The sequence below is a fragment of the Mastigoproctus giganteus genome, chromosome 5 (assembly GCF_048544385.1).
Source record: "Mastigoproctus giganteus isolate SK-2022 chromosome 5, ASM4854438v1, whole genome shotgun sequence".
Lineage (NCBI taxonomy): Eukaryota > Metazoa > Arthropoda > Arachnida > Uropygi > Thelyphonidae > Mastigoproctus > Mastigoproctus giganteus.
The window spans coordinates 643,177-664,034 of NC_143579.1; the positions used below are offsets into that span (position 1 = coordinate 643,177).

At 43.4% G+C, this 20,858-nt stretch overlaps 1 protein-coding gene across 1 annotated transcript in view; it reads left to right on the forward strand.

Moving 5' to 3' along the window:
* Positions 1 to 20,858, forward strand: part of LOC150085119 (uncharacterized) — a 199,244-nt gene that overhangs the window by 114,161 nt on the left and 64,225 nt on the right. The window contains exons 10-11 of the mRNA XM_090373880.1: positions 18,084 to 18,392; positions 19,294 to 19,668. Of these exons, the coding sequence (XP_090230006.1) occupies positions 18,084 to 18,392; positions 19,294 to 19,668 (684 nt within the window). The remainder of the gene's footprint in view (positions 1 to 18,083; positions 18,393 to 19,293; positions 19,669 to 20,858) is intronic.

Consider the following 20,858-nt stretch of genomic DNA (forward strand, 5'->3'; position numbering starts at 1 on the left):
GTGGCAAATAAAGTTTAACCTTGATAAATGTAAAGTACTACATATGGGAAGCAGTAACTCCAGAGTAACGTATCAACTCTATGGTACTACACTGACAGTGGTAGAGAATGAAAAGCATCTGGGGTTAATTGTGCAATCAGATATGAAATTTTTTTAAGCAGTGCAGACAGGGTGCAAGAGTGCAAGACAGAGTACAAGAGTCATGGTGTCTTGTCAATGACATACAGGAATATTTCTTCCAGGGACAAGGAGGTGTTTATCCCCTTGTATTAGGCAATGGTCAGAACACGCATTCGGTACTGCATACAGATCTACCTCATTTTAAGAAGGATGTAGAGATGCTGGAACGAGTACAGAGAAGGGCAACGACATTGGTGAGTGGAACAAACTGTTGCTTTTAACAAGAAAGACTTCTACCAAGAAAGAAAGTTCCGCAAATTACAGCTTCTGGAGTCTATACACCTGCGAGGTGATCTAATTGAGGTGTATAAGGCCTTGAATGGTTTGAACAAGAATCCCATCTCAGTGCTGATGGGATTCTTCCTCTTGCTGAGATTACTCGCCTGAGGTTACACAAATTAAAATTGAGGAAAGCCAGTTGCAAAATTGATGTGCGGAAACTTGCCTTTAGCCAGTGGGTGGTTGAGTAGTGGAACAAACTACCATCTGTCGTAGCGGAGGTCGAAAATTTAAATAAGTTCAAGGCAGAACTAAACAAACATTTGGAGTGAATGGATGGGTTAAATGGGAGGAGTTTTTTTTTGTTATTATTTTTTTTATTATTGGCTGATGCTATTTAAACTTTCTTTCTTGCTTTATATTCCTCTAAATGCTAATTTGTTTATTCTACTGTATTGGTTTGGTTAACTTAATTGGTTTAGTTGCTAAATTCCGCGAGCCTCATGGCTTTTCTATTTTATGATGTCTAAATTCTCCATTCTTCCTTTTCTTACCTCCCCTTCCACCCTTCTTTCTTTTTTGTTTTTCTTATTATTTATTTTTCATTTTAATTTTATTTTATTTGTTTAATGGTGTTTGATACGTGGGCTGTTTTAACAACAGGATGGCTGCACCCACTGGCATTGCACTACGTCTAATGTGTAAAGTGTAAAGTGTGTTTAGGGTCTAACGGCACCAGGAGTTTCTCCCCTCTCCGCGTAGTGTGCATTGTTGTGTGTTGCAGTACGCTGTAAAGGCCAGAGAAATTAAAAGTGTATGGATATTGTCAAGTGTAGTGTCATGTACCGTTGTTCTTCTGACCTTTTAGCCTTAAAAGAGCTCCTAATGGGACCTACCGCTGCCCACACTAAGCCACATGGAGACAAGTCAGGTACACCAGTATTTTTATATAGTACTCTGGCAGGTCCTGCCACCTAATTTCCTGAGATTTCAGTGGCTAGGACCCAAAAAAAAAAAAAAAAAAAAAAAAAGAGGAGGGACGCTACAGCTTGGGTCAAGCTAAAAGGGAGTTTTAAGTTATAGCGTAAATGTAAGAATTTTGAGTGTAGGGCTAGGATAATTTTGACATGGGTTGAACGCTAATTGGAAAGCTAGAGGGAGGAGAGGACGCCGAAAGCTGCGGTCGATAGAGCAGAATACCTCAAAATCAATGAGGCAGGCCCATGCCCCACCAGGAGAAGAACGGGGGTGGCAGTGTGGAGGAGGCGGCGTTCCGTCTTCCCCCCTGCCAAGAGAGTAGAGGTTAAAAGTGAGCAGTGAGACGAGTGCCCTGCTCAGATCGCCCATATGGCGTTCGGCAGCAAGCCGCAGTTTTCCAAGTTCCAGTGCTCAGTCCTTCATGGGATAAGTCCCGCTCGAGGTTTCCTCTTTCCATGTTGTTGGATCCATGGTCTTTTACTGAGGTGAGTGGCCCCCAGTTTCATACTTTGACTGTCATTGTAGGGATGTGACTGCCAGATCTATGGGTTTCCCTGCAGTCGTCCATTGTCGGACTTGATGTAAGGCAATCAGTGTCTTCCTTCTCGTGAAAAGGTCCTGAGTAAACTTGGAAAGTGCTCTGTATTCCTCCTCTGTATCCAGGAGGTGATGTTCTAATCCTTTGGGGGGTTATTTGATTGTTGTTATGAGAATGCACCTGAGGGCTTCATATTGCAGGCAGTCATACATCAAATGACTACAGTTTACTATCTCTCTCTCTCTCTCTCTCTCTCTCTCTCTCTCTCTCTCTCTCTCTCTCTCTCCACGTGTACAATTGGGATCCTCCGTAAGGCCGAAGCCTAACAGCTTTTCTTTGAAGGGTCTCTGACCTGTTAGCAGTGAGGTCATGTGTAGCCCAGGGAAGAACCAAGTTGGCTGTTTAGGATATTTTTTTCAGCCGGGTGTTTTCTGTCTTGTAGCGTTTCGTCGGGTGCGTTGTATACTCCAGAAAGGTGGCAGCCACCTCCCTCGAGAGTTAGTGAAGCATCCCAGTTCTATCTCCAAATCCAAAGGGAGCATTCCAGCGAGCACCCGAAGGGCCGGTGTATTTACAGTACGACAAGTACGCGTGATTGTAATTGGTTCTCTGTGTCACGTCTTTGATTAGTATGATTTTCTGTGTCGCGTCTTTGAATCCAGGATTCTCTTGTTTACTGTCAGGACAATTTTAAGATACTAAATTGCAGATGCACATGTGATTGTGGGGATGACGGTTGTTTTGTAGTATAGGACTAATGCCCGTTTTTAAGACCCCAGTATCTTCTTGTAATCCTAGCCATCATTGCTGAGTAGCATCTGATTTTTGCCCTTATGTGCGTAAGGTGAAGTTGAAAGGAGAGTTTACAGTCCAAGACTTGCCTGACTATTTCAGCTCATTAGTTAATTTGATGGTAACGCCATCTATTTTTATCTGCAGTGGTCTTTGCAGTTGTATAGTCCCTTTGAGCAGAATGGATGAGGTCTTCATAAGTAAAATCTTTAGTTGGTTCCTTTCGGCCCATTGTTGTAGTATTTGCAGGGCGTGGTTTGCCTGGATCTCCAGCTGGGTCCTAGAGTATGCTTCTATTGTGACACCTCTAATATGTGTAAAGTGTGTTTAGGGCCAAAGGCACCAGGAGTTTCTCCCATCTCCGCATAGTTCACATTGTGGGTGTACCAGTTTTCTGGAAATGCCAGAGATTTAAAAGAGTATGGGCCCTGTATATGTGTAATGTCATGTACCCTTGTTCTTCTGGTCCTTTAGCCACCAGACCCCTACTGAAGCGTGACGTTGCCCCACGTTCGCCACGTGGAGGTAGACCAGGTACCTAGCAGTTTGAGTTTACTGTGGCAGGTCCTGCCACCTGATTTCCTGAGATTCAGTAGCTAGGACCTAAAAAAAAACCGCATTGAGAGGAAGCGCTAGGAGAAGGTCAAAAAATGATGGGCGAAATTGATTTTGAATTGTGGAATTTAGTCCAACTCCAGTTTACAGTGGGGCATGCCCATGCCCCACCAGAAGGAAAAGAAGGGGGATGGCAAGAAGGGGAGGGGACAGCAGGGCTGGTTCCCCCCGCCCGGGAAATGTAAAAAGTAGGCCAGGCAAGGGAGCCGGCCTGATCGCCAAGAGGACATAGATGTGGGGTGGCTTCAGTTCGGGCGCCAAGGTGCCAGGGCTGCCCCATTCGGGATTCCCAGAAGTGCAGTGAAGGTATCTCTGTCCAGGTTTTCAGTCCAGGTCTGTCTGACATTTATGCAGGTCCTGCTTGGTCTTTTATTAAGTAGTTACTCGTGGGATTCAGGTTCGACCTCTGGTCGATGTTCAATAGGATAGGGTTCAGTCACAGTCAGGGTGCACTCCCGAAGGTCCGATTGTAGTCAGTGTATGTCGTGCGATGTGATTGGTTAACAGTTCTCAAAGGGAATCGATGTCCCATTCATGGGTTTTCAGTCCAGTATTTTGGAGAGTAGAGTTTAGTCACAGCTGGAGCGCAGTCCAGTTTTCTCTTGGTTCGTGGTTCGTCATTTGTTGTGACTGTTGTTGTATTTATCCTAGTTGTTTTAGGTTTGCCGGCAAAGGTAGAGTCTTGCGAAGAGGCATTGAGCAAAGTTGGTGAAGGCACTGTAGATTCCCTGTTCCTCCAGTAGGTAGTGCTCCTGATTTGTGGGGTTGAACCGGACTCGTGTGATGAGGTGTCCACGCAGATCTTCGCATAGCTCACAATCGCGTAGCAGGTGGTCCGAGGTCTCGAGGGAGCCATACGCGCACGCTGGGTTATCTGTCAGTCCGAGGAGGTTTAGCTTGTGTAAAGTGTAAAGTGTAAAGTGTGTTTAGGGTCAAGCGGCACCAGGGGTTTCCCCCATCTCCGCGTAGTTTACATTGTAGGTGAACCAGTTTACTGGAAAAGCCAGAGATTTAAAAGTGTATGGACTTTGTATATGTGTGATGCCTTGTACCGTTGTTCATCTGGTCATTTAGCCGCCAGACCTCTACTGAGGCCCGACGTTGCCCCACTTTCTCCCCGTGGAAGCAGACCAGGAACTCACTTGACTTAAGTTACTCTGGCAGGTCCTGCCGCTTAATTTCCTGAGATTTCGGCGACTAGGACCTAAAAAAAAAAAATAAATAAATAAAAATAAAAAAATAATAATAAAAATAAAAAAAAATAAAAAAAATAAAAATAAAATAAAATAAAATAAATAAAAATAAATAAATAAAAATGTGATCATCTTGAGGAGGAAGTGCTAGGAGGTCAAAAGAAATGGTGGGCGAAATTGATTTTCACTTGTGGAATTTAGGTTGTGTGGGGCGTTCACTAGCGTGCAGGTAGAGTGGGGAGGGAGACTGAAGACTGGGGGGGGAGATAGATAGAAGTATGGAGCCGATAGGGAAGACAACTCCAGTTTACAGTGGGGCATGCCCATGCCCCACCAGAAGGAAAAGAAGGGGTGGCGAGAAGGGGAGGTGACAGCAGGGCTGTCCCCTCATCCCCCGCCAGGGAAGGGTAGAAAGTAGGCCAGGCAAGGGAGCTGGCCTATTCGCCAACAGGGCATACATGTGGGGTGGCTTCAGTCGGGCGCCAAGGCGTCAGGGCTGCCCCATTTGGTATTCCCAGGAGTGGAGTGAAGATATCTCTGTCCAGGTTTTCAGTCCAGGTCTGTATGACATTTGTGCAGATCATGCTTGGTCTTTTATTAAGTAGTTACTCATGGGATCCAGGTCCATCCACTGGTGGATATTCAGTAGGATAGGCTTCAGTCACAGTCAGGGTGGACTCCCGAAGGTCCGATTGTAGTCAATGCGTTTGGTTAACAGTTGTCAAATGGAATCGGTGTCCTCCATCGGTCAGTATTTGGGAGAATGCAGTTCAGGCACAGTCCAGTTTTATCTTGGTTCATCATTTGTTGTGATTGTTGTTGTATTTATCCTAGTTGTCCTAGATTTTCTGGCAAAGGAAGAGTCTGGCGTCTTACAAAGAGGCACTGAGCAAAGTTGGTTAGCGCATTGTAGGTTCCCTCATCCTCCAGTAGGTAGTGCTCCTGATTTTTGGGGTTGAACTGGACTCGTGTGATGAGGTGTCCACGCAGATCTTCGTACAGTTCACACTCGTGTAGCAGGTGGTCCCAGGTCTCGAGGGAACCACATGCGCAGGCTGGGTTATCTGTCAGTCCAAAGAGGTTTAGCTTGTGGCGGATAGCTCCATGTCCTGTGAGAAGGTAGGTGACGTGGAGACCAGGGCAGAGCCATGTCGGATATTTTGGGTACACCTTTTGCAAGTTCGGAAAGAACCTTCGCGTGATGTCTCCTTTGTCAGAAATCGTCCAGCGTTGTTGCCATATCGATGTCAAGTACGTTTGCAGCCTGTATTTCTCAACTTTACAGTTATTAGCCGGGTCCGTAGTGTGGTCCTGGAAGGTTGTGACTTTGCCACGTCTGAGTTGCTGAAGCATGCCATTGCGAATCACCTCAAGATCAAGAGGGAGAGCGCCCGTGATCACTTGTAGTGCATGAGTAGAGACTGTCTTGCATGCTCGGGTGAGGGTCAATAGGATGGGTCTATGTATGATATCCAGTCGTCTGCGGTTTACCGCTGTTGAGGCTTTGTGGAACCAGACACCGGAGGCGTATGCGATTGCCGGGATAATGGCTGCTTTATAAAGGATCGTAAGTGTGCGCCTTTTCAGGCCCCATTCGCAACGTGTGACTCTGGCAAGCATGCCAGCGTATTTTTTCATCTTAGCCTGTATATATTTTAGGTGTGGGGTGAAAGACAGATTACGGTCCAGGATAACTCCCAGGTACTTTAGTTCTGTGACTAGCTTAATTGTCCTATTGTTGATTCTTATTTGCGGCGGTCTAGTTGGGGTTAGGTAGCCCTTAAGTAAGATGGATTTAGTCTTGGTGGCCGAAATGGTGAGCCGATGCCTTTCCGTCCATTCTTGCAGTGTGGTTACTGCTGCATTCGCGAGAGTTTCTAGTTGGGCTCTTGAATCTGCAGTAAGGGCTAGGGATAGGTCGTCTGCATAGGCCAATGCTTGTACACCCCCTAAGTCGAGGGAGAGGAACTCGTCCAGTACATAGTTCCACAGGAGGGGGCCTAATACTGAGCCCTGGGGGCATCCTCGGTGTATCTGTCGATCTACCTTGCAGTAAGGGGCCTGTACCAGGATCCGTCTGTTTGTTAGGTAGCTTCTTATGCAGCTGAATAGATTTGATGGCAGTTGGGCTGCCCTGAGTCTTGCGAGGACGCTCGGCCACCAGAGGGCGTCGAACGCCCCTGCAAAGTCAATAGAGATGAGGAGAAAGTATTTTTGTCGGCAGCTCTCCGCCATGTTAAGGATACATTCCAGTGCGTCGAGGGTTGAGTTTCCAGGTTTCAACCAAATTGTTTGTTTGCTGTTAAGCTAGCTGTGAGGTAGTGTGATTCAATCCTATGTCTGAGCAGCTGCTCCAACACTTTGCTGAGCACAGTCAGGAGTGCTATTGGCCGATAGGAGTCCGGCTTGTGCTGTGGTTTTGAAGGGTTTTTAAGGATCAATTTAATGTTTGCCACCTTCCAGTCCGTAGGGAACCAGCCTGAGTGGAGACAGTGGTTGTAAAGGTCCAGGAGCAGATTCGGGGTGTACTCAGCCACTTTCCTTACTATTTCCGGCTCGAGCATATCTAATCCTGGGGGTTTCCTGTTTCTTATCTTGTTAATAGCAATTTGGAGTTCTGCTTGGGTGAAAGGCTCCTCCGTCCTGGGGGATTTGTATGCGTCGTTGGCTTGGCATAGCAGTTGCTGTTCAGGAGTGTTGTCTCCTTCAATGGATTTAAAAGTGGCGTCTAGTATATTGTTTACAGTATCGTGCCAGTTGTTGGTCATAGCACCCTGGGGAGTGATGGTGGAAGGGGTTACCTCCCCCCTTGGCAGCTTATTTGTGACTATCCGATAGATGATACTCCAGGGGTCAGAGTTGCCGACAGTAGAGACCAGATGCTCCCAGGACAGCTTTTTCCGCTGCCTGATCATCGCAGTATAGGCGTTCCTGGCCTCCCTGTATTGTTGCCTGAGTGGTTCCACCTCAGGGGCCGGCCAGGTCCGTCTGGCTCTTTGGAAGGCGCGTCTCTTCTGGTTCATTTCTCTTCTTAAAATATCAAGTTCTTGCGACCACCACGGAACGGCTCCTGGCCGAGGGGTCCTTTTCCTGATTGCTTGATTAGCCGCATTTACAATGGCATTGGTGACAGCGCGTTGGTGTTGGTCCGGAGTTTGTTTGTGGAGCTGGTTGGATGGCAAGTTTTGTGCATTTCTAGTGATGGCTTCTTTGAATTTTCCCCAGTCTGCTTTGTTGACAGCATATCTATTCTGTTTGTAACAGTTTGTCTGAGTACGGTGGAGTGACCGATGCATAGTAAAGGTGATAGCCCTGTGGTCGGAGGAGGTCCAATCCTCCTGCACTTTCCAGTCATTGAGGTGACCGGCTAGGGATCTAGTTGCCATGGTGGCATCCAGTGTGGCCTCCCAGAAAGTTGAACTGAATGTTGGTAGATTATTAGAGCGATTTATGACTACAAAGCTGCTATTGGCCAGGAACTCCTCCATGTGTTGCCCATTTCTGGAGCCTCTACGCTCTGGGGTCTCACTGTGCCACAAAGGTGAGCGGCAGTTTAAGTCGGCGGATACAAGGATCTTGGCTCCTGCTAGTTCGGTTTGACTTTATGCAGATATTGAATGTACGGGAGGATATCTGCTTCTGGACGACAGTACAGGGAAATGATGTAGAGTTCCCCTAGAGAAGTTATGATGTGTGCACAGGATGCCCACTCGTGACACAGGTGTGAGATCTTGGTGACAGTTATGTTGGGGTTTCGTACAACAACAACTGCAGCCCATGGGGTTGCTCCATCCATTTGGACAGTTTTATAGCTGGGTGGGTATCCTCGGACAGCGCCTGCACAGGTATAAGGTTCTTGCAGCAGGAGAATGTCTAGATTTTCTTCTTCTGCCCTTTTCCTTATCTGTCCCGCTACAGCGATGGCTCGTTGTGCATTAAGTTGGAGGAATTTAATGCAGCTGTTGTTGTAACTTTTAGGAAGAGTCCCCATATTATATTCTTGATTGTTGGGCGCTTCTTGCTTTAATATATACCGGGCATTTGTTATCTCTGACTGAATGTGTGTGGGGGAGTTTTTGCCACTTGCAGTTTGCGCAGGCTGGGTCGCTTTGTTTATTTGGACAGTTTGCATAATTGTGCCCCTTCTCAGCACAGTGTCCGCAAGTTGGCTCCTGCTGGACACACGTGTGGGTGGTGTGGCCGAATCGGCAACACCGGAAGCACTTTGGGACTGCGATGTGTTCCCTGAAGCGGTGGGAGCTCCAGTTTATATATATCCTCTCTTGTTTTGTTATCACCCTCCATGCCTCAGGGGCCAGTCCGACCACCCAGTTTATTGAGCTACCATTCCCGCTCTTGGTTTGGTGTTTAGGTACCAGTAGACTTGCGTGGTCTCTGTCTGGTAGATGTTGTTGGAGGTTTCTTGTGTATATCTCCTCGCAGATGGAAGTGGGGGTCAGATCCGGGTCTGTGCCGAATATAACAATTGAGGGGCCTTTTTCTCTAGGCAGCTCAGCAGAGAGTCCGAGCGTCGGTATCTTGGCGTTATTTATAATCAAGTTGGCATCGTCTTTTGTTTCTGTCTCGATTATTACCCCAGTGTTACGCGTTTTCCTGATGGTTCTAATCTTGGCTGTTTTGAATTCTTGGGTCAGAGAGTCAATGACTTTCTTCTTGACCTCTTCGCTAGTTTTAAGAGTATCAGTAGTGGTTGGTTTAAGAACCACAAGATGTGGTGTAGGGAGCAGCGTCTTCCTGGGTGCAGACTTGGTGTTGGTGGTGTTTGTGAGAGCCATTGTTGTCGCAGTTTGATTTCTCAGCGCATCAGAATATGTCGGGGCGCGCTGTGGCATTTGGCTTGCCCCGCATTCCATATAGGCCTGTAGCCGTGTGGTAGCTCTCTCTCTGTCAAGGTGTTCATCATGTAAGATTGTCTCCATCTTGTGGAAGATTGTGACAATTTCAGATCTGAGTGCTGCTGACACTCTATTTGAGTTTTCCTTGAAAATGTTCTCAAGTGCGGTTTTCAGAAAGAGCGTCTTTTCGTATATGGTACCCTCCGGTATGGCAGGGTCGAGGGGTGAGTCCTGCTGTATGTCTTCTTTTTGGTCTTTTTGTGATGTGGTTATTTCTGGCTGTTCTTTAGTTTCTGTATGGGAACGTGTTTCCCGTCCCAATCTAGGGATCACTTGATTTCGATTTTTCCGCTTGGTTAGTTGCGATCCAGAACGGGAGTTCTCCTCTTCGTCCTGGGGTTCCACAATAACAGGGTCGTCACTCTGGCCCGGGGATTTATTGTGTTTCCCTGTTCTTCCTTCCCTTTCACGAAATTCGGATAACCGGTACAGTTCGGATTATCAAGTGTATGGTAGGATAGTAAGATAGGCCACTGAAAATGATGGCAAATGATACCCACCACAAGTCCGTGGCATATAACCAAAAGATTAGCAATCAATGGTATATTTGGGCTGTTATACCATAATCTACCAATTTTCCAATAAGTCCTATTGAATCCGCCAGGGGGCGTAGCAGCTTTGCATATTCAAATTAATGTTCAGTACCATAACTAATCTAGATTTGCATAATTTAACACACAGCACAGCTAGTTCACTATGTAAATAGTTCAGCAAGCAATCAAATTAATAAATGTTAATCACTGCTAGAGTATAGCAAATTGTTCCCGAAAAATGCATTGGAAACAAGGCCGCTGCGTTTGACAGAATAAACTGTTGTGTTCCGATCGGAAGGTCACCACAACCCCAAGTGCCATCGTACCTCCCTGCTATTAGCAGGGAGGTACGATGGCACTCTTAACGCCTGCAAAAATAGGAATGTTTAACCTTGTGTTTTCCCGTCGTTGACTGGAAAGCTTTTGTAGCTGAGAACTTTGACCTTGTGTCACACTGCAGCGGACAGAGTGTCTTAACACATATACATATCATATAGGAAAATTTCAAAATAAAAGGTTACCTGATGACAATCTGCATAATATAAGTTGAAGGACGAGAAGAACATCCAATACAGCATCTATTAGTATGTGTATGTTGGATGTACTTGTTTTGGGTGGCACCTAGACGTTTAGTCGAACTCCACCTTGGAAATTCTGTGTTGAGAGAAACTGTCTACACTCTACAGCAATCAACACCCTGTCAATCACTGCCCATTTCTAGGCTTGAGTAGTTGTGCCTGCTTCTATTATCTAGTGCTGCTGCACCAATTTGTCGTCCAGTGGAAGGAGTGCAATACCAAAGGACAGGAGCTCTCAGGTTGCCCAACCCGAGGGAAAAAAAAAAAAAAAAAAAAAAGAAATAATAATAAATAATAAATAAATAAATAAATAAAAAAAAAATAATAATAAATAATAAATAAATAAATAAATAAAAAAATAATAATAATAAATAATAAATAAATAAATAAATAAAAAAAAAATAATAATAAAATAAAATAAAAAAAAAAATAAATAAATAAATAAATAAATAAAAAATATAAAATAAAATAAAAGAAAAGAAATAAATAAGTAAAAAAAAAAAAAAAATATGTATAGTTAATACCATTATATACATTGAATGTTATTACTAATTTAAGACCACAACAGTTGGTTTCTAAGTTAACAGCTGTTTGACCTAGTAAGGTAGAAATATAAGTTCATGAACACATCACTCTACTGTCCACTTCTAGAATTAGTAAACAAGGTGCGTCTTCTTTTAAACACCTTGTCAGAAAAGGATTGGAATGCTGCAAAGTTCTTGGCATCTTGAATCAAAATATCGAGGTTGTCAGTCCTAATAGGTTGAGTGCTGTTAAATAGTTCTTGTCTGAAGTCGTCATAAGCCGGGCAGTAAAGCAGAACATGCCTCCAATCTTCTACAGCCCCACAAAAACACAAAGGGTCAGGTTCGAGTCCAAATTTACACAATTTATCCCGTAGTGAACCATGTCCAGTAATTAAATACGACGTTGTCATTGAAGGATAAAACCATCCCATAACTTTCTTATTTACAGCAAATGTTGCATCTTCAATGAACTCCCTAGTAGTGAGTCCCGTTTCACTGGATTGCCATCTGTATTTCCACTTCTCAGTGAATTTTGTCCAAAGATTAATTTTCTCCTGCCGAATGTCCGTGGCCGGATTACTTGCAATGTCGAGGATTTGAGTTGGCAAACCTTTCTTTAAGTTAGAAATCATGCCTCGGTATGCCACATAAAGGTCAATCGGAATACAACCTGAGATCACTTGTAAAGCATTGGTTGATGTCGTTCTGCAGCATCTGTGTGTTGCCAATATCATCTTTCTCTGCAATGATAAGAGTTTGGCCTTCACTGTGACGTGAGTAACCCTAGGAAACCATATGGCAGCCGCATATACTACAATTGGCAAAAATATAGCCTTATAATATAATGCCAAAGTTTTGTGCTTTATACCCCATTCAGCTCTTGAGAGCCTAATCACATTGGCAGTAAACTTGTTAATCTTTTCAGCTAAGTTCTTTACGTGGGGGATAAAAGAAAATTTATCATCAATTATGAGACCAAGATATTTATTTTGAGAAACGTAAGGAATTTGGACATTGTTGAGATGGAGTTTAGGAGGTCTGTTATAATCCAATTTATTGTTGAAGATCATCATTTTAGTTTTCGTCTCAGAAATTTTTAATTTGTTTATTTTAGACCATTCCAGCAAATCATCCAGGATTTCTTTCCCATGTGTTTCTAGCATACGTCTTGACCTGCCTGGTATGCACAGCGCTAAATCGTCGGCAAATGCTATTTTATTGCAAATTTGACTTTCTTTTAGTAACCACTGGTCTAAAACAGAATTCCAGAGGAGAGGCCCAAGGACCGAGCCTTGTGGGCATCCTCTGGAAATGAATTTTGAAAATACCAAGTGTTGTGAGATGACTTTTATCTGCCTATTTGAAAAATAAGATCTCATAACCTGATATAGTAAATCATCACATTCTGCCTCTCGAAGTGACCTGAGGGCGCTCTCCCACCAGAGTGTATCGAAAGCGCCCTCAAAGTCGATAAAAACAACCATCATGTATTTTTTGTCTGTAGTTTTGCATAGATTCACCAAATTTCTGATGGCATCTTCGGTGGAGGAGCCTTTTTTAAAGCCGAATTGTGAATTAGAACTCATATTACTTGCAGCCAAAACCTTCTGCATCCTAGGCGCTAATAATCTCTCATAAAGCTTTCCAAGATTTCCTAGAAGGGATATTGGGCGATATGCCTTGGGATCCGTTGCCAGTTTTCCAGGCTTTCTGAGCATCTTTACTAATGCAATCTTCCAAAAATTTGGAAAAGTCCCCTCTAATAGACATTTGTTGAAAACATTCAACAATATATGTGGAAAATATTGGTGAAATCTTTTGATCGCCACATTTTCAACTAAGTCCATTCCAGGACATTTTGACTGATTGATTTTAGAAATTGCAAGTGCAAGTTCATCTAGACTAAATAGTTCCGTATCATTTGATCCCTTGTAAGATCCGTTAACGAACCTTATCTGAGTTTGTTCGGTGGTGTCTTGCTCTGGGTGATCATCAGGGAAAAGTCTCTCTATAATAGCTTCAACCGTGGAGAGCCAATCAGTAGTCTGACTTCCGTTAGAGTAAACAGAACTATATATCTCAGGAGTTGCAAGTTTGTCACGACAAATTTTGTATATTAATCCCCATGGGTCAGAATTTCCTGTCTGGGACACTAGTTTCTGCCATGAGGATCTTTTGGCTTCCGCAATAGCTTCGAAATATTCCTTACGTAATTGACAATAGACTTCTTTTAGTCGCCTAACGTCTGTTTCTGTTAAGTATCTGTGCCTCTGGAAATTCTTCCTTGCATCTATAACCAGTCTTCTCAAAACAGATAACTGGGGATTCCACCATGGGGTGGAGCCAGGTCTCCTAACTTTCCTTTTAGTGGATTCAGTCAAAGCTCTGTAAAGAGTGTTTTGCACAAAGTAAGCATATTCTACTGCAGATAAACTGTTCAATTGTGCAATTTTATCATCTGAAAATTCTTGTTGCAAGACTTGCTTAAATTTGGTCCAGTTCGTGGTTCTCATAGAGAAGCGGTTTAAGTCCTGAAGGTGACCTGAAGAGCCTCCATCCGTGCCATTTAATACTAAATCAAAAGTGATAGCACGGTGATCGCTATTGCATACATCCGGGCAGACCATCCAGTTTTTTACATGCTGCGACAAGCATGGAGAGGAAAGGGTGAGGTCTATGTTAGACCGTCCGTGAACGTTCCAAAAGGTTGTTGGCATGTTTGGAAGATTATGCACATTCCAATGGTTAGTCAATATAAATTCTTCAAACACAGAACCTCTAGCGTTGTTGCGTTCGTTAAACCAAAGTTGAGATTTTGCATTGGAGTCAGTTGAAACCAATATATTTGCACTAGGAAAAGTGCTTAAAATTTCTTCCAAAAGGTGCATTGGTACCTCGATATTATCATTTGGAGCGCAGTATAAAGAAACCATGTAGAAGTCTAAAAACTGGGTAGAAATATGGATGCAGGTAGAAAAGGATGTACAAAAACGAGATATGACTGTTACAGTTAGAGCTCCATTAAATACAACAATGGCAGTTTTTGGCTGCTTGGATTCATATGCAACGACTCTAGCTACTAACGGGTATCCAACAACGTGATATAATTTATCCGTTTGTCTATACATCGAGTAGGGCTCCTGAATAGCCAAAATGTCTACTTTATCCTGCAAACATGAAGCTCTTAGTTCATCTGCAACGCAACGTGAACGTTGCGCGTTCACCTGCATTATTTTTAGGAAGTATTTGTTGGTAGATCTATTGTAATTTAGATGGTTTATTTGTGTATTATTCATTAGCAATTTTCAGTCTTGCAAGTTCAGCTGCCTTCTGAAATTCTGGGCAGAGTGGATCCCTTACAGAATGTGCATTGTCCCTGTTCCTCCTCTTACAGTTTATACATCTCGGGGGTTGTTCTTTATGGGGGCAATCTGTGTATATATGTCCCCCAGCCGCACAATGACCGCAAGATACAGTCTTGTGGGTGCAAAACTGCGTGAGGTGGCCAAATCCCAAGCAACGGAAGCATTTTGTCACTATTGTAAATTTCCTGTATTTATGGGCTGAGAATCCCAAGAAAATTCTATCGTTTTCTAAAATATGTCTAAATAATCTCGGTGAGAGACCTATCACCCAATTTATCACTTTTGTCTTTGTACCGGAGCTAAAACGTAACATCACCTCTTCCTGAATTTCTTCGAAAGTAAAGCCATAATCTTTAAGATTTTTCATAAAGATGTCCTCTACTATTTCTTCCTTAGTCAAATCTCTTGAAACGTCATAAACTAGTAGTGTAGGAAATGTCATTTTTGGTTTGTCCGACTGTAGTCCGACATCTTTAAATGTGGATGATTGTCTAAGCAGCTCTAAATCCTCCTTGTTAGATGTTTCAACGATCACTCCATTATTTCTCACAATTCTGACGTTTTTAATTTTTAAATTTTTATGTTCAGAACGTAGAGATTTGGCTATTACTTCTTTAACCTCCGTCCCCGAGGCCAGCTTGGAGCCGTCCACCGGTCTAAAGATCGCCACATGCTGAGGGGCACTGATTTGTGTTGTGACAGTTTTAGCTTCCATAAGTATCCTATCTCTAGAGTCAGTTATATTGTGATGTTGCCCTCGTTCCACTCTTTCCCCTTCAGAATACATCTGCTTCGTTTGTGTTGAGCTGATCCTGACTTTATCGGCGTGAGATTGCTGTAAAGGTGGCATCAAACCAGCCTTGCCACTCATGATTTGGTCAAACATATTAGCTCTTACTTGTAATTCCTCTGTCTTGACTTTTAACTTCTCATTTTGAATTATCAATGACGTGGTAATCGTTTCCATCTCTGCCCAAAGGCTATGGATTATGTTGGAGGCTGCCTTAGTTACTTTATTGGTTTCAGCAGCCATGAAATCACTCAAGTTTTTCTTTATTTTCGTCAATGCCACCTGCATACTAGCACTATCTGCGAGGCATTCTGCATCAATCGTAAAAACTGGGTATGTCTTCGACTTATCAGTATTCATTTTATCCAGACCTTCTTTGTCTTTTATGCCCTTATCCTCAAGAACACCCTGATTAACCTGAGAAGTAGACGCGTTAAATTCAGAATCGCTTTGTTCAATATTTACACAAGAAGTCGTACTTTCAGCTTCGATGTCTTTGTCTCCTGACTCAAAACGTATAGTTTTATGAGAAGTGGAGGTAGGTTTAACCCGATCCTGAGCCAGAGGAGGTAAATACTGCTGTGTCAGTTGAGTAACGTGATTAGCGAGGGCGTCCGTAAGCGCGTTTATCAACTCTCCGTAGATCACTTGGCCACTCTTATCGCCATTGCCTTTATCAGGATTCAATATAGAGTTTTCTGATGTCGTCAGATTTTCCCTTTGAGAGATGTTTGCGGGTGTAATTCCTACACTTTCCTGATTTTCCTGGGTAACTGGACTTTCTGTCTCTTCTCCAGATGTCAATTCTTTAGTTGTCGGATCTGGTTTTGTGTTAGTTCTCGCGCTGCCACGACAAAAATCACAAGACCATTTTAGTCGCCTTTCTTTCTTTAACTTTTTAAATGAGGGACCTAGGCAGGCTGTACAAAAAGTACGGCTACATGTACAGCATTTAAAGATGGCCTCAGGGTTCTGGTGACAGATAACGCATTCCTGTGTCATTTTAGAGCTGATATCCCTTTCAGATTGCATTCTTTAATTTTAATTTTAACTCGCTTCTACATTTGCCTCTATGTTACGGTTAAATTTTGCTGTTTGTGAAATTTACAAAAGATACTACTCGGGGTCTGCTCTTAATCCTCTTGTCTTTGTTCTTCAGGAGGGTTATATCCCTCGGGTATTAACCCTACTCAGTGCGGTGAGTACTTGCTAGTTTAGTGCTTTGCTATTGGCCAGTATACATCAGACCATTCTTATGATTTTTAGTCTTGCATACAAGAAATGACAACAAGATATCGTCCATCTTGGAAAAATTCATTATCGCAGGCCAAAAAGGGAAAATTATAAAATACTTATCTTTGGCTGGAGCAACGCAGCTGAAATTTCATGCACCAGTAGACAGGCACTTACTGATGACCTCTGTATCACTTGAACGGTCGAGCATTCACTGTAATTCACATAAATCACCTTTAATTAGGAGCACGAAATGCACAAGGTATATAACTAGGCGCCACCTGGCGGGTCTGCATCTATTAGTATAAGTTTAGATTTCATAAACGGGAAGAAACTATTTAAATTTTTAAAAAGTTGAAGAGCATACAAATCACTTGTCAACACACTACACGCCAGTCATCCATGTCCGGTTTAGCTTGTGTGCAGGCTATTGCCCGTTTCAGGACTGGCATATCAGATTGCCAAGGTAGACTATGGTACATACTTAGCTGTGGCCTACCTCCTCGCCGTGTAGATAGGCGATGCGCAGGCTTTCTAGGTGATCGCCTTCCTGGTGACTAAGTGGCCAGAAACAACCAAACAACACGTTCACTGCACCAACACAACGTTACACACCTTTCTGGCCTTTTGCGGAGTTCTGTACCATCACGATTTACCTGGTGGAGTTTAACTTAAAGTTCTGCAGCCGTCCTGAATAACACACGTCCACGTCGGATTAACGAGATGTTCTTCCTTTGTTCATCTGATCCTTTGATTTTCTCGCAGGCAAAATCGTTTAGTTTTTATGAGCTTTGTCACTTCCCTGTTCTGAAGTAAAAGCTTCTTCAAACTCGACTTTCTGCATTTCGAGAGCGCAACCCACCTCCATCTTAGTTGGCGTTCAGTTTCTCCAATGTGCTCTTACATAATTAGCTTTCAGCACCACACAATTGGTCGTTTTAGAGTTTGGACCGAGGTTTGTTCGACGATGTGTTTTGGCTGTTTTCTGGGATGGAAACAACCTGATTTTATGCGAGGAAAAGCAGCAGCAGCACGAAACTGTCACTGAGGACCGACTAGCTCGGAAATAGTAAGGAAAGAGCCCATGAGGAGGGACAACTCCCGAGGTACACGGATATTTACAGAGAGCAACACTGGGAGACTGCGGGTTCGTACCTTTAATCCATTTAGAAAAACAAATTTTCTCTTTTAAAAAACATCTTTAAATCCGGAGGATATTTTAACCCCGTGTCTTTCACTAAAATGCGACATTGCTCGCTCGCTAATGCAAACACCAACACGGATCACGAAAATGGTCCCGCTCGGGGGTTAACCAATTGCCTATCGTGGCATAACCGTGCCTCGGGTTGATTCTGACTCCTCTCTCTTTAAATTTTCACCTACAATCACGAGTGGTTGTAGGTGGTAATTTAAACTTTGAGCAAATGGACTTAAGATTTCCCAATCCCCATCCTCAGAAAAAAAAAAAAAAAAAAAAAAAAAAAAAACGCGGGTGTTCTTCCGCACGTGCTCTTTTCAGACAAAAAAAAAAGAAACCCCGCAATTTCTGTTCAGTTAATCAGAAATTTTCAAGTGCGTCGTAAAATAGGGCAAAGGCAGAATGTTCACGTGCTTGTATCCTTCCAGAGAGTCCAGCATCTTCGGTGCAGTCCAGTTCGTCGAACGGGAAGCCCCAGTCCAGGTCGGGGATGGAATCCAACCCTCTCCACGTCTCCAAGACGGCCGGGAAAAACGACCTGCCCTCCGAGAAACTGTCGTCTACTCCGTCCATGTCGAATAAGGTCGCCAACGGACACGTGGCAGCCAGCAGACGTTATGTTGCGGCCGAAAACTTGAAGAACCGAATGTCAACCTCGCAGCTCGCGTACGGGAACAGACAGCCCGAATGGGTGCTCATCGCCACTTCGAAACGCCGTATTGACTGGGACGCCTTTGGTAAGTTGCACTTCGTTTTGCTACGAAGTTCATTGCAGTTGATGCTTTGGAGGGAAGGAGGGGAAGACACTCACTTAATGATTTTTATTCAATAAAATATATTTTTTTTACGTTTCATCTAATTTTCTTTTACATCTGTGTTCTTTTTCATATGTCTTATCACAATCTTTCCAACGAGGATGTGGCGCATATATTTATATATTAAATTCGGTTTCATCTCTCTCTCTCGCATTTCTAACACATTTCTCGTCATCTGTTTCTATTTATAAAGAATTTTTTAAACGAAGTCTTTTTTTTTTAAATTGTTTAATGTTTACACGCTATTTATCTGAAATTTGAAGATAAATTCAATTATATATTCTTCCCTATTCATTCCTCCAACAGTTTGTCTAGTTCTTCCTTGAATTTATTTAAGCCATCACCTTCCACAACGGCATGTCGAAGTTTGCTCCAGCAAATCAACTACCCTCTGGCTAATGGCAAACTTCCGCACACGTATTCTGCAACCATCGTTCCTCAATTTTGTTGGTTAATTCCTTCCTCAATTTGGATTAAGTTGCTTAGAACAGGCGTCGAACTAAATCCCTGAAATAACGGTGTCCATAAATTAATCTTATTCTTTTCATCTCTCTGCTTTGAGAGTTGAAAATCGAAGAAGAAAGAACCATCCATCCCTCAATGCCGACTTAGATTGGTCCTGGTACAGAAAAACTTCCTACAAGTTTCTTCCATCCAAATAGTTTTTGAACTCCCACCATTTATACTAAGCAATCCAAAGGGGAAGATTAGAATGTTTTTGGTTGCAGGAAAAGTGGCAGAAACACCTAGTCTGTGGGATGCAGGAAACCGTAAGGGATATTCAATTCTCTGCATCTAGTAACCCGATGTTTTGTTTTTTCAGATTCCCAGCACAGCCAGTCCTGCGCATTGGGGGAAAAGACCAACGTCAACGGGTGTCCAAGAGAATCGAAAACTCCGAAACACCAGGAACAACTGGACAGCAACCCCGAGCCACCTGAAGACGAACCTCCATCCGCGATTTCCCAGACAGACCAAACAGATGTCAGAGCCGGAGGTGAGACGTTGCAGGTTACCAAGCAGAGAAACGGATACGTAAATCACGTGACTTCAGTAAGCTCATCGTTGCTGGTGTCCTCCGAAAAAGACACACCGCCGAGCAATTCACGAAGTCCCGAACCCAGAGAAAAGAAGCAACCGCCGTGGATTAAAGAGGCCGAAAGAATCCAGAAGAGCGGAGTCCAGTGGGAAGAAATAGGCAAGTGCAAAGAATCATAGCTGCAAATCTCTTATACACTTGGGGGCGGATTGGGCGGACTTTAAATAATCTCCATCTTCTCGTGCCAAAGTGAGTTTCGCAACCCCTCTCAAAAGACGAGAATATGTTGTGTCTTTAAATGACGTGAATTCTCTGGTCGATTTGCCCTTTACTGGACGAAAAATCCGAGATTCCTGGAGAAGAAACCGTGATATCCTCGCCTGACCGATTAACTCAGCCATATTGTCAAAAAGGCCCATAAAAATTGACAGATTTGCAGTGGATACCACCCATCCCACACCCGAAGACAAAGGCCCAGGTTCGAATTCCGTCAATTACGCGAGGAATTGTCATGTGCCATTTGACAACGTGGGAGAGTTCGTCGATCTCGTACACGCAATTTACGGACAGAGTACACTGACGGCCCATTGCCTTAGTTGCATTGGTGCTTAACACACATAATAGAACCAGCCGAGAATCTAAATTTTTTGAGGGCGTAGTTTAGTAATAACGCTGGTACCACAACGGAGCACAATAAAACGCCGAGAGCTTCATAGAAGCCGTGCCCTAAAAACGATTAAACTGACGAGCCCTATTTTCTGGCTGCTGGCAAGCACCTAAAGTATACTATGTTAGCCAAGCCTGTAGTCTACTTAAAGAGAGTCTGTATAAACCATATTTTCGGTAATTGTGGGTTTTAATGTGGCCCAAGTCTAACTGTACATACAAGCTGCATTCGTGGGGAGGCTTCTCGGATGTAGTGTTATGTGTGTAGATGGCGAAAAACCCGACCGATGGCTTGGATTCGAGCCATCAGTGAAGCCAGACAAGAAGTCAGAATATTGGGGTCGGTGGGCAGCATTGAGTTGCAGACAGAATGGAAGTTGCCATCTCTGCCTTTTTAACAGATGACTCAGCCACATTATCTGTATAGCTGATACCAAAAGGATGGTTGGCAGCTTTGCAGCTGTTATAGAGGTTTCCTACCGTGGCCCAGAAACGGATGCCCATGTTCTTGAGCCACATGCTGTTATCGTCCGATAACCACATAAAACTCGCTCGAAAAAGTTTGCGATCGTATAGTTTGACGTAAGCTTTCCAAGATTAAAACTCCACCCACACGGAATTTTATATTTCATTATATTTATATATAATTATATAAATTTAATTATATATAACAAATTATATAT